Source organism: Magallana gigas, chromosome 8, assembly GCF_963853765.1.
Source record: "Magallana gigas chromosome 8, xbMagGiga1.1, whole genome shotgun sequence".
NCBI lineage: Eukaryota > Metazoa > Mollusca > Bivalvia > Ostreida > Ostreidae > Magallana > Magallana gigas.
Genome location: NC_088860.1, coordinates 44,356,188 through 44,371,810, shown reverse-complemented (window position 1 = coordinate 44,371,810; position 15,623 = coordinate 44,356,188). Strand labels below are relative to the sequence as shown.

Here is a 15,623-nt window from a genome sequence, read left to right as displayed (position 1 = left end):
TCATCAAAAATAATTCATGAAATCACTTTTTTATTTAGGTAAGCTTAAAAATTGATTTAATTCATCTGGAAAAAATCCCGGAACTAAAAACGTTGCACTACCGTAACTCTTAGTTTATGTTGAGCCAATTTACTTCCTCTTTGATCTGGAGATGAAATGATGTGGCCCAGCTGTTATCTTCATGATCATTAATACAACGCACCCTGACACCGCGCGCTATGGGTTGCCAGCTTGTTGGAGGATGATATATCTGAACAGGAAGCTAAGAATGAAGTCCATTGTAGTCGTCTGTGGACTCGTTATAGGGATTTTAAGTAAGTGCGACATGTTTTAAAAAAAATTAAATTACTTGCTTTACCTGAGAGGTGTACCATACATGACCCTACATGTACATGCATTGACTACCATATGTGACTATATGTCTTTGGTCTCTACAGTGTATTTCATTAGAATCCATTCAAAGTACGTTCGGTATACAGATGTTGTCTGTAAGTTTGTGTCTTTTTGTGTTTGCAAAGCAAAGCCAATTAACACAACCTCAATTTCATAACTATAGGACTGTTTCTTTCTTGTCAAGTCGTATAGAAACATATATTTTGTTTGTAAAATATTTTTTGTAAAAATGGCAGACATCTGAAAAATTCGGTTCGGACTGCATTGATATTCAAAATTGTGAGGAGTATAGACTGCCATCTTGAACCACGATTTTTAAGTATTAGACATAGTTTGTGATTTATATGTAATGATTATTCTTACAAATATGTGTTATATATAGGGAGATTTTTGCACTCACGGGCCTTTGGACCTGTGAGAGAGTTCATAGCCCTCAAATACATATTGTCCTTATATTCAAAGTAATACATGATTATCCATGTTAATTTCATTTTTTAAAACTCTTTTCTATTTCAGTTTGGCTTAGTAGAGGATCCAACTCAACAAAAACTGAGTAAGTCATTGTTTTGCTATTGAACATATTGAAATAGAAAAAAAAATGCATGGTTAAAAAGATAAGTTTCCTGGAATAATGATCAGATTAATAGTACCAAAATTTTTTTGCTCCATACACCAGATTTTTGGTTTTTGGAGTTAAATCCAGACAACTTTTTAAGCATTCTATGGTGACTAAAAAATTTTATTTATTTCGTATATATACAAAAAATAATTGCTTGATATATTAGCAAAATTGCTTCAAAAAAGGACTATATATGGTTTGAGCCTAAAATGGCCCCCTTAAATGAACATCGTCATTTTACTGTAATTCTTTGTTTTATTTGTACAGATATACATCTGAAGTTTTTTCATAATTTTTATTTTGATTTTAATGCTTTCAATTTTAAATCAAAGTACTGAGAGTACTGAAAGACGGGGTCTTGAAAGTTTGAATTTGTAATTGTCCTGGATTTCCTCGAATATGCTTCCAAAATTTATGAGTTTGAATAAGTCATTAAATTTGAACCTGATAGTGAACATGAACATGAACCTGTAAATATTTTAAGCATGTTTTATTTATGAAATATTTACAAAAACTCTTTATTTAGTTTTTAAATTACTGTTTAAAACTTACTGACTTTTCACAAAGTAATGGTAATGCATTACTTTACTCATGTAATGGTAATATAGATAAATGCATTACCTCAAGAAAATTAAGTAATGGTAATGGTAATTTAATGCCCTAATTCATGAAGTAATGGTAATGTAATGCATTCCACAAACCTGATTCCAACTAAGCCGGAAAACATGAACATTAACATTTAACTTAAGTTGGTTCTTCAATCGATAAGATTGAATATGTTATATGATGTATAAGTCTTCCAAAATCTATAATCTATTATAGATTTTGCTTACAATGCATTGTTTAAAATTTAAATTCAGTTTAAACAACTAAAGAGCCAACGAACGAGAAGGCAAATTTAGATTTTTATTTTCTTTGTACAAAATTCCTTTAGAGACGAACAGCAGTCATACCCGCAAGTAGACTGGAAGCCAATAAAACACCTATTTAATTTGTAAAACACCCGTCCTGATTTTAACTTCGGCTTGCGCATGAAGTTTGGTAGTATTATGGTGAAAGATTGTCAAAATAAAATTCACAACTTTTCAAAAATGGCACATTGCGTTTGGGAACTTTACTTTCGATTCCACCATCAACCCCTTCTATTGATTAATGAGCTCGTACACCAACTGAATCGTCAACGGCCTGTGCATTCAGTTACGTAACTCATTCCACATTTGAACCCGAGCAAGAATATTTTGATCAATAAAACTATTTGTTTATTTTCTAAATAGAATTTTGTTTATACACAGAGGACTTAAAAAGATTTAATGCGTGTTTTTATAATACATATTTACTGAAATGCATGAAAACTTTCTGCACTATTTTCTTACGCGTAGACTCAATTCATGTGTTCTACGCGTGCCTTCCGGTTTGAGACTTCGGCTGACAGTAAACCAATAGACGGGGTCACGTGACCCCGTCTAAAATTGACATCATAAAGTTTACATTTTCCCGCCATTTTTAGCATAAAACGGCTTGTTTTGAAGCAGTTTTTCTTAAATTAAAAGGACAGGTGACACAATCACAAAAACATTGAACATCAAGTTAGATTGTGAGTGGGATACAATTTCTGCAAAATTTCCTCTGCTACTCCCATTGGTATCACAGCTATTGCTGAATTACTGAACTGATAAGATGCGTGACCTCAATATACATATCTGAGGCCTCTAAGATCGGAAACCTTCTGTGCGTCGTAATAGCTGACACACACTACCTTTCAACCATAGGGATTTATAACTTGCTCTTATCTAAAAACTGAAGTCAAATAATTTTTGCCAATTGTTATCAAAAGTTTGAGATCCCTGTACATAAATATGAATTATTCTAAGCTTAGAAACCCCATTCCTGTATCCTCAGCAATTATGAATAGGAGTATAAATTGTGAGTTGTTAAATTAACTTTTAATCGACCTATGTGCTTCATGCTGGAAAACAATGTGTCAGATGTTGGATTTTCAAAAGATATACGTCATCAAAAATATGGAATCATTGTTGCTAAAGAGAGGATTTTGTTTTGTCAACACATAGTAAGTGAAAATGTATATAGACTTTTTGTAACCAGGAAAGTCACCAGATCATAAATCTTAATTAAACCCTAATTAAGTTAAAGCTGCTTGGTCCGATTTATTTGTTATTACAGTATCATTTTTTTTTCAATACAAACCAATTATCTTAGTAGAAAGTTATGGACTTTCTCCTATTTACATGAGCAGAATAAGTCTCCTTTCAAAGTTAGAAATAATTACTTTTTTTTATTATTTTCTATTACTGGTATCTTATGTTCACAAAATTTCTCAAAAACTCTTCACCAATGATACTACATTTGTAATCTTGTACATTCTATAATCTCACATGCACTACTTTAAAGGACAGGTGACACAATCACAAAAACATTGAACATCAAGTTGGATTGTGAGTGGGATACAATTTCTGCAAAATTTCCTCTGCTACTCCCATCGGTATCACAGCTATTGCTGATCGAATTACTGAGCTGATAAAACGCGTGACCTCAATATGCATATCTGAAGCCTCTAAGATCGGAAACCTTCAGCTCTTTTATAGAATAACACAACAAATTAATGTATCTGAGTCACTTTAAAATAGCGAATTATGGGGGCCAAATTTGACTAATATCATATATAGTTGATCTTTATACCCAAATCCTCAAAAATGTTAAAAATGTTTGCCATGAACATGATGAAAGGGATTAATAGTCTGAATTTAAGAATAGTTTAAGATAACAAAATGCATTGCTTCCTTAATTCACATATTTTGTCTATTCTGCTGATCCATTTGCTGATATGTATGAAATTGGTATTATAGTTATTTAATACAGAATACTGATGGACTATATAAAGCCTAACTTGATTAAAGATATATTGAATGAATGGATGGAAGTTACAAATAATGTTAAATAAAATAATGGATGCTGATAGAAATCAGATCACAACAAAATCCCCTGAAATTATTTCAGCTTTACAAGGTTGCTGAATGGAACAGGGTACAAGGAAATCTACAATGAAATCACAGCACTAAAAGAGCGTGTTGGTCAACTTGAGCGACAGTATGTATTCAATAAATTATGTGAGAATTAGATCAGAGAAAGTGAAAAATCCCTACATTATTACTTTAACAGTCAATTTGCTTAACAGTTGTTCCATATCCCCATATCATATTGAACAAATTAACGCAGAATTTTTTTTTTTCATGACGTGCATGATGATTCAAACTATAATATAGAAAATGTAGATCATCATTAAATTTACATTAAAATATATTGAATTTAGCCAAAACTATAGGTAAGTGAAGTTATGAACAACATTTTTTTTTAATCGTAACACAAATACCAGGCTCTAAGTTATTTTTCTATTAACATGAAAAGACTTTTTTAAAATCATCTTCAAAAATATATAAGAAAGAAAATTTTTGAAATATAATACACTACTTGTAATCAAACATTAATTCTTTAAAACTTTTTTCATCAAAAAGCAAAATATTTAGCAAATGTACAATATTTTAAATTAAAAATTCTCTCTATCATAGTAACGTCTTAAGTTTGAATTAACGAAAAAATTGTTGATGATTATGTAACAAAATATTTTTAATATGTATTTTGCATGGCTTTTTTTGCCAGATATTCATTATACACTAATTTCATTCCTGCAGTGAAACCTAAGCTTCCTTCATTATCAAAATTATCATTAAAGATGTATTTTTAAATTTTTAATTTTCTGATTTTTATTATAATATTAAATAAAGTGGAACGAGAATGATAACTTGATGCTGAAATCAGTTTATAACCTACTATCAATGGCATATGACTGATTTTCAATTCATGCTTTAATTTATTATGGATGCAAATGAATTGTTTTTGTATTTAACAAAAAAACCAAATTTTTCAATAAATCATATGATTAATGTTCTATAGATACGAAATGAAAATTGATTTTTAAAAAATCTTTAAAAAAAAGAATTGAAGTGCAGGCAGTTTCCATGGTTTCTGTTTGAAATATTTTAAAACATTTCCATTTTCAGGAATAAAATCTACCCTGATGTGAAATTTTTAAATTACAAGGACAGGAAAAGGATTCTGGTAAAAAAAATTTTTAAACTTGTGAAACAATGCAAAATAGAAAATTAGTAATGACATGTGGGTGAACTGGTACAAACTGTTACAGTACATGAACTTCAGCAAACTATCAGTATAGGACAAGACACTCTTGAATTAAGATTTACCGGTACATGTGTCTTGTATTGTTGGGCGTAGTTTGGGTTTCGTTCATTTTTATTATTGGAAAATAATAATAACAGATTACAGCTTTTTTTTTTCAAAATCAGATTGAGATTCATTCGATATGGACATGAATATTTTGTGTGTGTGTGTGGGGATATCAGTGTTCCTCACTTAATCAAAATTAATTACCTGTACAGATTTCGGGTGGGGCAGGCTTTGTTGGCTCCCACCTGGTGGATCGCTTGATGCTGGAAGGTCACGAGGTTACGGTGGTGGACAACTTCTTCACCGGGCGGAAGCGCAACGTAGAGCACTGGATCGGACACGAGAACTTTGAACTGATGAACCATGACATTGTAAACCCGCTGTTCATTGAAGGTAAAGACTGGGTCATTGTATTGGCACTATCATTATCCCTAAAAATTGTTCATTGATGGTAAAGACTCAGTCATTGTATTGTCACTATCATTATCCTTGAAAATTGTTCATTGAAGGTAAGGACTTGGTCATTGTATTGTCACTATCATTATCCCTGAAAAATTTATTGATGCAGCCAGAAGACAAATCCTAATTCATTTTAAATTCCTAAGAACTAGTTGATTATTTTATTTTTTGTTAATACTGTATTACATGTACAATAAAATAGCCAATTTTGATCATCAAATTAATTAAGCATCTCTCTCTCTCTCTCTCTCTCTCTCTCTCTTACTATCTCTCTCTCTCTCTCTCTCTCTTTCTCAATTAAATTTTCTCTACTTATATACATCTTTGATAATAAAATAACTTGTTTTGTGTGTTCTTCAGTGGATCAGATTTATCACCTGGCCTCCCCAGCCTCACCCCCCAACTACATGTACAACCCGGTGAAGACCATCAAGACCAACACGCTGGGCACCAACAACATGCTGGGTACGTGTCACCACTGACCACACTAGAGGCTGTATACTGTGTGGTTGTTTGTTACTCATGACATAAAAAAAGACCCCAATCAATAGTCATATTAATGAAAACTTTGTTATTGAATAATCGTTGGGAAAAAAACCTGTACTTTTGCAAATTTTTCAATTGTGGTCAGTTGCATAATTAAAGTTTGATGGTTGAAGATGTCTTATCAAACAGAAAAAATATTCATTTGATAAAACATCAAACTTGCTTGTATTTGTCATGTTGTGTGTATGTGTTTGTCTTGAATACATTACCTGTCTAACATGTTAAATCTGTAGATGGTTCTTACATTTCCCACATAGGTTTAACAAAGAGAGTGAGAGGACGGCTTCTCATGGCTTCTACATCAGAGGTGTATGGAGGTAAGTCAGCAAGGATAGCCACCGGTACAGCACAGAAGTTCATCACACAAATATCACAAAACAAACACCGGTACAGCACAGAAGTTCATCACACAAATACCGCAGAACAAACATTCAAGACCATCAGATAAATACAAAATATTGCCACCACAAATACAAAATGTTACTACAGCACTTGCAATTCCACACTGATAAGCACTGAGTCACCACAGCATTGATATTAACAAACCACTAGTACAGCAATTGGGCACAGACCTGTGGAACAATGTTCTGGTACATGTGGAATGTGGTGTACATCATGTTGATGTTATAGCAAATCTATTGTGAGGATCACGCATGCATGCACAAAAACATGTTACAACTACCACAGTCTATTAAACACCCTTATCTTCTAATGTTGTGTGGACATGTACTATTATATACTTAACTAGCAACTTTGTGTGTTGTGTGTACTTTTGGGAGAGGAACTAATGAGTTGTAAGAACTTTTTTCCAATCCCCTTTGATTAATAAATAATTGTTCAAACCTGTACAATAATTACTATATATAGAACAAGACATGTACAATAATTCTATATATAGATCCAGACATGTACAATAATTACTTAATATAGACCCAGACTTGTACAAGAATAACTATATATATATATATATATATATATATATATATATATATATATATATATATAAATAAAGGATAGAGAGATCCAGACATGTACAATAATTACATTATATAGATTCAGACTTGTACAATAAGTACTATATATAGATCTAGACATGTACAAGAATTACTTTATATAGAGCCAGACATGTACAAGAATTGCTATATAGAGATCCAGACATTTACAATAATTACTTTATATATAGATCCAAACATATACAAGAATTACTATATATAGATCCAGACATTTACAAGAATTACTTCATATATAGATCCAGACATGTACAATAATTACTTTATATATAGATCCAAACATGTACAAGAATTACTTCATATAGATCCAGACAAGTAAAAGAATTACTTTTTATAAATCCAGACATGTACAATAATTACTTTATATATAGATCCAGACATGTACAATAATTACTTAATATAAATCCAGACATGTACAATAATTACTTAATATAGATCCAGACATGTACAATAATTACTTAATATAAATCCAGACATGTACAATAATTACTTTATATATAGATCCAGACATGTACAATAATTACTTTATATATAGATCCAAACATACACAAGAATTACTATATATAGACCCAGACATGTACAAGAATTACTTTTTATAGATCCAGACATGTACAAGAATTACTATATATATACTGTAGAAGCAGAAATATTCGTCGAGGATTTAATTTCGTTATTTTCGTTGGCAATATAAATCAACGAAATTAAATCCATGACGAATTTTTAACCCAAGTATTCAATAATACAGAGTTGTAATGTTTCTTTTTTATTGAAACACAAACGTATTTACATCGTACTAAGATCACGATGAAGGTTCAGTTATTTTAGAACTTTTTACCCACTTCAACAAAGACATGTTTGCACATCAGGAATGATCTATAGAATGACCGGGAATTCGATTCAAGTGTAGTAAATTAAATAATTAGAACTATCAGCTCACTACTGAATTTTGCCGTAGGTAAGAGACACTCAAATCGGAATTTATATTCCCTGCGCTCGGTTTATACGATACCTGCATACAGAGTTATCGTTCGTTATGTACGTATAAGACCGTGATAAATCATTTTGACAACTATTAATAGATTACGATATGACGAAATTAAATCCCAACGAAATTTTATTTGGTTTAAAAACAACGAAATTTTAACCCAACAAATATATGTGCTTCTAGAGTATATATATATATTACTTAATATAGACCCAGACTTGTACAAGAATAAATATATATATATATATATATATATATATATATATATATATATATATATATATATATATATATATATATATATATATATATATAGATCCAGACATGTACAATAATTACTATATATATATAGATCCAGACATGTACAAGAATTACTTTTAATTATAAAGATCCAGACATGTACAATAATTACTATATATAGATCCAGACACGTACAAGGATTACCATATATAGATCCAGACATTTTCAATAATTACTTTCTATAGACCCAGACATGTACGATAATTACTTTCTACTTTCCAGACATGTACAATAAGTACTTAATATAGATCCAGACATGTACAAGAATTACTATATATAGATCCAGACATGTACAATAATTACTTTATGTAGATCCAGACATATGCAAGAATTACTACATATAGATCCAGACTTGTACAATAATTACTTTATAAAGATCCAGACTTGTACAATATTAATTAATATAGATCCAGACATGTACAAGAATTACTAAATATAGATCCAGACATGTACAATAATTACTTTATATAGATCCAGAGGTGCACCCCCAGCCGGAGGAGTACTGGGGCAACGTGAACCCTATTGGACCCAGGGCATGCTATGATGAGGGCAAAAGGGTGTCCGAGACCATGTGTTACGCCTACGCAAAACAGGTATGTAAAGAGCTGTGTTGTCAGGTGGAAGAGAGTTTGAAACCATATACATGTATTCCGAAGCAAACTTACAAATAAGTCTTCTGTGTGTACATTGTGTATTGGTACATGTAGTATAATCAGCGAATTGGTATTCAAAACCTACGGAGAAAAAAAGTTTATGAATAAAATAAATTAAAAAAATATGGATTAACATGTGCCTGGTATTTGCAATGCACATGTTATACAAAAAAAACATTTCTTTTATCAGGATGGGGTAGAAGTGAGGGTGGCCCGAATCTTCAACACGTTCGGTCCCAGAATGCACATGAATGATGGCCGTGTGGTCAGTAACTTTATCCTGCAAGCTCTCCAGGGACAGAACATCACAGTAAGAGATCTCGCAGATTATTACAGTTTTAAAGTCATGGAAGTTTGTTTATCTTAGTTACAATTATTATAGATGTTAAAAAAATAAGTCAAATAATTCTAACTATTTAATATGAAGAAGTAACCATGCATGTCCATCTCTCATTGGTTTTCTTTTTAATTGCAAGCACACAGTACTCAATTGATGAATAAAATTATGTTTGATACCAGTGATATTCAAGACACATTATTTTTGGAGATGGTTGCAACTTTCAAATTTACCAATAAAAACTTAATTTTCAAAATGTTAATCAATGCAGAGAAAGTTTCAAGTACATACTGACAAATAAGTTAAAGTTAATTAACAAATTTTAACATGTACATCTACCAGTACCTGTATCTCAATAGGTACATGTATATACATGTACTATTTCATTGGTAGGTGTATAAGTGTACTATTTTGTTGGTACATGTAGATGTAACTAGTATCTTATTGTTAGTTACTCTTATCTCATTGGTAGGTGTATGGATCGGGAGAGCAGACTCGATCATTCCAGTACGTCTCAGATCTCGTGGATGGTCTCATCAGGCTGATGAACTCAAATTACTCACAACCAATTAACATAGGAAATCCAGAGGAGCACACTATCATGGATTTTGCCACCATCATCAAGGACCTAGTGGGTGAGTTCTCCATACATTGATCACTTACTTAGCAACAGACAATGCACTAAATGCAGTTAATAATTCATTATGTGTGAACCTTAAGTGCCTGCGATAAATATTCCCAAACAAGATGTTTAAGTGTGTACGTATGAATAGAAAAATTGATTGAATTACTACATGTTCCAAAGATAAATCATGGACTTGCTCTGAAGCAACCATATATGAATATAATACTTGGATTCCTGCTGTTCTAGATCCAGAGCCATGCATAAACGTTAAAAAAATAACTTCAGATCTCTGTATTACTTTGTCAGATAATCAGTAACCTCATAAACATGCATGCATTTCAAAGGCTTCTGAATTGATGTGTACAGTTTTATTTTCAATTTCTTTTTAAGGGGGTTCAAGTAAGATTGTGAACAAACCAGCTATGCAGGATGACCCTAAGAAAAGGAAGCCTGACATCACGAAAGCCAAGAAGTATCTACAGTGGTCCCCTCAGGTCAGTTAGTGGCTGATATCCTGTCTTGAAAGTCGTGGGTTCAAGTCCTAGCTGTTAAAATGCAATGCCATGTATTTCGTATGAACTGTGCATTTTTCCAATACACACGATATAAGAAAGAACATGATATGTTAATAGTAGAATTATCTTATGCAGATGTTATGAAAATATACTGTGGTTCCTATTGGCAAAATTAAAACAAGGGTAGAGTTTAATGAAGCTAGTAAGTGATATATACATGTATGTCACAATAGTTCCGATGGTAGAAGTTGTTGTGATGATGGGGATATAGCACAGTCGCCTGTACCATATAGTTTGCTTATTTACTTATATACACAATATCACTGTTATACCGGTGTTTATAGTAAATTAGCTTACTGTATGAAACATGACTGTCTGAAGCACACTAGCACTAGACCATGGTGCGTTTTAGTAAAGACATAACCACTTTATTATTATCTGTCTGACAGGTCCCAATGATGGAAGGCATAAGGAAAACCATAGACTATTTTAGAAATGAATTGAAGAGGACTCGGCATAGCCAGAGAAATATACAGCTCCCCGACTAATCACATCAACTATACAGACAAATGAATTGAAGAGGACTCGGCATAGCCAGAGAAATATACAGCTCCCCGACTAATCACATCAACTATAATACAGACACCGGTTATCGTATTTATTGAGTGCAGATACTGTCCTGATCTAACTTACACTGTATCTACAAAGTAGTTGGTGTAAATCTGCTGTATTATGGTCAGACATGTAAATCTGCTGTATTATGGTCAGACTCTATAAGAGTATATCTTAGGAGGAGAGTGAAGTTCGGAGAGAAAAATATTGCTTTTTTAAATATTTTGCATTTATTTAAAAATTTGATAATTTTTCATACTTAGATACTTATGCAAGAACTAGCATGCAATTATTAGAGTGAAAGGACTCTGTACATATCATAATTATGTCATTATCTTGCTCAGTTCATCTATTATAATGAAATTGGTAATCTTTCTCCTTGTATGGAGATCAAGGGTAGAATTTGAATTTCATGTAATATATACATAATGTACTGTTGTTTCCGATATCTTCCTTGTGATGTGTAGTCATTACTATGCCCCTGTAATCGTTGCCACGGTTCGTGTTATCTTCCATGTGATGTATAGTCATTACTATGCCCCTGTAATCGTTGCCACGGTTCGTGTTATCTTCCATGTGATGTATAGTCATTACTATGCCCCTGTAATCGTTGCCACGGTTCGTGTTATCTTCCATGTGATGTATAGTCATTACTATGCCCCTGTAATCGTTGCCACGGTTCGTGTTATCTTCCATGTGATGTATAGTCATTACTATGCCCCTGTAATTGTTGCCACGGTTTGAGTTATCATGTACCGGGTACTCCTTCAGCCGATACATTCCATTTCCTCCTATGTTGTTGTTCTCTTTGTTTTGCTTGTCTTAATTCTTTTTGACAATTTTTATATATATTTTTGAATTAGATTGTTTATTTTATAATTTTTTGTATACATATAATTCGCAGAAAAGAAATCAAAAAAGTTAATATCTATATAGTTTATTACATGTACCTGTAAATTAATACTGTAAACCAAATTTTATTCGCAGCGTTTTTTTTGTGAACTTCTGGAGATGAACTAGGTCGCGGAGGCGCATTTAAATTGTGATAAAACCTCATTTACACCTGTGTTGTTATATAATCCATAGAGCAAGGACTCTTTCATGGCGAGAAATATTCGCGACAATGAGGCTTCCACAAACCTTGTGAGAATCTCGAGAAGGCGAATTAAAGTTGGTTTACAGTAATGTTTTTAGTTTGTTCCTATTTCTGGGCTAACTCAATTAATTGTATACACAAACCACTGCAGTTATGAGGCTATATATTTTTATAAGAAAATAATGATTCAATGCTAAATTAAATCTACCTTTTGGGATGCCATGTCCATACAAAGTATAATTAGAGGGCGTGTGGAGGACCCTCAAGTGAAACCTGTTTCAATATGATTGGTGGCTTCCATATGCTTACAACTTATCTACATGCCAGGCTAAATAGAAAATAGTGTATGTTTGTCTTCAGCAATTTACATGTATATGTATATATGTATTGTTATTGTATGCAAGAATACTCCAATGTTGAACCTTTTTCCAAAATAGCGAATTTTTTGTCGGATGCCAATGTTATATAACTGCTTGCTTGATTAACATATTAGCCTGTTCTGTATTGCATCACAATTACTACGGTACATTCAGTTGTGATTTTGTTGCCATCATGTCCGTGTTGTATATTAATTTCCAAAATACCGGTATTATTTATTTACTCCATGAAATTAACAGTTACTGTATCTGTTTTGCTTATTGTGTATGCAGCTACATGTATATTACAAATTATTTTTGCCATGTAAAATAATTTTCGATTTGGAAATAAAGAAATCTTGAAAGAATGTATCTTTATCATAATTCAAGCATCTTAATTTCATTCTCGATCTTCAAACCCCTAGAAAATTCAAAAGATCTGCATAATAAAATTGTTTTTAATCTTCTTAGTAATTGTTTTGTTACAGTAGATTCTAAGTACATGTACATGTATATGAAATTTTTAGCATAGTAAATCAGAAATCCAGAGAGGAAATTAGTAAAAATACTTCAAAACATTGGCGATGTTACCTGGTGAAATAATGATTCTTTTTAGCAATTTTGTTTTTATAAATCTAAGATCTAAGAATTTATGACAACGAAAAAATACCAAATCAATATATTTTCTGCCAAGAAATGAATTAGTGGAATCGTTAGAATTTTTCAAGGGATCCAAGAATAAATGAGTTTGTTTCATTTGAGGAAGCATTTGATATGATGAGCACAACACTGTCTCAACAAATGGCTACATGTTCATGTACTGCAAACATCTTTTTGTTTAGATGTTTTAACAACTGCAAGGGGAGCCGAGACCACACCTATGTAATATCTTGTTCGTCGGACCCCGTGCACAAGTTAATAAAACTGTACAAATTATATTATAATTAAGAAAAATTATGCAGTTTTCTGTTCTACTTTTCGTATTTTCAAGTTTTTTATTTTAAAAATCAGAAACATGTAGAAAAAATATGACTGTCTGCACAATTTTTTTTATGTACTGCCCAAAAATTTTGCCTACAAGAAAATCATTTAATTGCTCACCCGCTAATTCCTTTTTTCAATGAATGTCTGATGAACCAGAAATTATATTTGTGTGGCCTGCTTTCAAAATACAAAGAAACATTCAAAACTATCTCTTATTAATGAATCGAACACAAATTTGCAAGAATATTGTTTTATTCAATGTTGATAATCATGAATGAAAACTAATAACAAATACATTGTGTAGACTCTCCAGAATACTTTTTAGCTCACTGACAGGCTAAAACAAGACAATATAAACAAAATCAAACCTGATCTCCTTTACACTGCAGAGAACAAAATTGGGCTTTACCCAGAAAGAAGAACAAAAATTATTGTCAGTGTATCTTAATACATGTCAATCTGACGGCATGTGTTCCAAATTTTACAGTGTTACTTTAAAATTTACACAAAGTCTGAAAATTACATTGTAACAGGATCAATTAGCATCATTTTTATTCAAAAATCAAAACTCACATAATATCCACGTACATGTATGTATACAGTTCAAATAACTGCACTGTACATATGTAGTTCTCCATTTGGCATTTCGTTCTCCCAAATGACATCATTCTGACTGAATGCTCAACATGTCATACAAATTTTTCCTTCAAAAATCTTAAAAAATAGAAAGTTTCGATTTGTCCAAAACACCAACATTGTACCTGTCAGTTAATAAGAGGGAAATAATAGGTGTAAAATTTTGGGTAATCTTTATCATTCCAATGTCATTAAAAATGATTTTAAAATTGTTAACAACATCATATTTTTCAAATACAATATACATGTCCCATTATTCAGTGGACTTTGGACATTCATAATCTTTATTCATTCACATGTGTATAAAAGTATATTACATATTCTGAGAAATCTCTTTACCATTTTTACTGCATTTTAACAGCATGACAAAAATTACATCTATAAGATCTTTTAATACTAGTAATTGTAAAGACATGGCCATAGAAGCAACAAATAGAATATTTTACTTGTTCGCTATTTGACAAAGCCTGCCACTAACCAAACATTACATCTGTAAGAGACCTGGCTATAGGAGATGTCTGTATAAGTCTTGGCTTTAGGCTCATTAGATGCGACGTGATAGGAAATCATGGAATATTTCACTTGTCCTCTATTTGACAAAGCAGGCATTTCCACTAACAAGAATTCAGTGCAAGACTTCAAAACATCTTTCTGATGGGCTACAAGAATTTCATATTACCATAAAGATTTATCAAGTCAAGAATATCTTGAAACTGTTGAAATATAGGGTCTAATTTTACCTCAAATAATATCATGGAAAATTAATGTTTATATAATTACCATAGTACATGTACATTGAATGCATTTTAACTTAAACAGAATGCAAGTTATAATTCAATTTTTATTGAGTAAGTGGGGGGAAATAATTCACAGCATTAAAGTCACAGAAGCATTGACAAACACAAATTTCTCACTAGAAGATCCATGATTCCTTGGTGTGATAAATTGAAAAGAACACATTCCATTTTAACTTGATCAATTCCATTTGATCAAATTCTTTGTCTGGTTGTTAATTACATAGAAAACAACTGAAAACAATGCACATTTAATAAAGTTTTTATTTCCAATGAATAACAACTGCTTGTTAAGAAAATTGATTTCAGTATTAAAAAAATATAACAACAAAAGAACCAAGCATGGTCTGACAACTCATGAATTGTGAAGGGAAAATATCAGCTTTCCCTCATCACTGCAAGAGTAAGGTTTAAGAATGTTCTTAACAACTGCTTGTTAAGAA

General features: G+C 31.7%; 1 protein-coding gene across 1 annotated transcript; it reads left to right on the top strand.

Annotated features, from left to right (window-relative positions):
- Nucleotides 1-119: 119 nt before the first annotated feature.
- Nucleotides 120-13,135, top strand: LOC105347644 (UDP-glucuronic acid decarboxylase 1). Its single transcript, XM_034474335.2, has 12 exons — nucleotides 120-314; nucleotides 910-946; nucleotides 4,028-4,117; nucleotides 5,089-5,146; nucleotides 5,485-5,665; nucleotides 6,092-6,196; nucleotides 6,535-6,594; nucleotides 9,044-9,165; nucleotides 9,416-9,535; nucleotides 10,035-10,197; nucleotides 10,578-10,681; nucleotides 11,152-13,135. Exons 1-12 carry the CDS (start codon nucleotides 182-184, stop codon nucleotides 11,248-11,250), a joined length of 1,272 nt encoding a protein of 423 aa, XP_034330226.1. The 5' UTR covers nucleotides 120-181; the 3' UTR covers nucleotides 11,251-13,135.
- Nucleotides 13,136-15,623: the final 2,488 nt, after the last annotated feature.

Excerpts from the sequence above, each read along its gene's own strand:
- LOC105347644 (XM_034474335.2), top strand. The coding sequence starts at position 182 with ATGATCATTAATACAACGCACCCTGACACCGCGCGCTATGGGTTGCCA. Across the intron at positions 947-4,027 it reads TCCAACTCAACAAAAACTGA|CTTTACAAGGTTGCTGAATG; the intron begins GTAAGTCATTGT and ends AAATTATTTCAG. Across the intron at positions 10,198-10,577 it reads CATCATCAAGGACCTAGTGG|GGGGTTCAAGTAAGATTGTG; the intron begins GTGAGTTCTCCA and ends TTTCTTTTTAAG.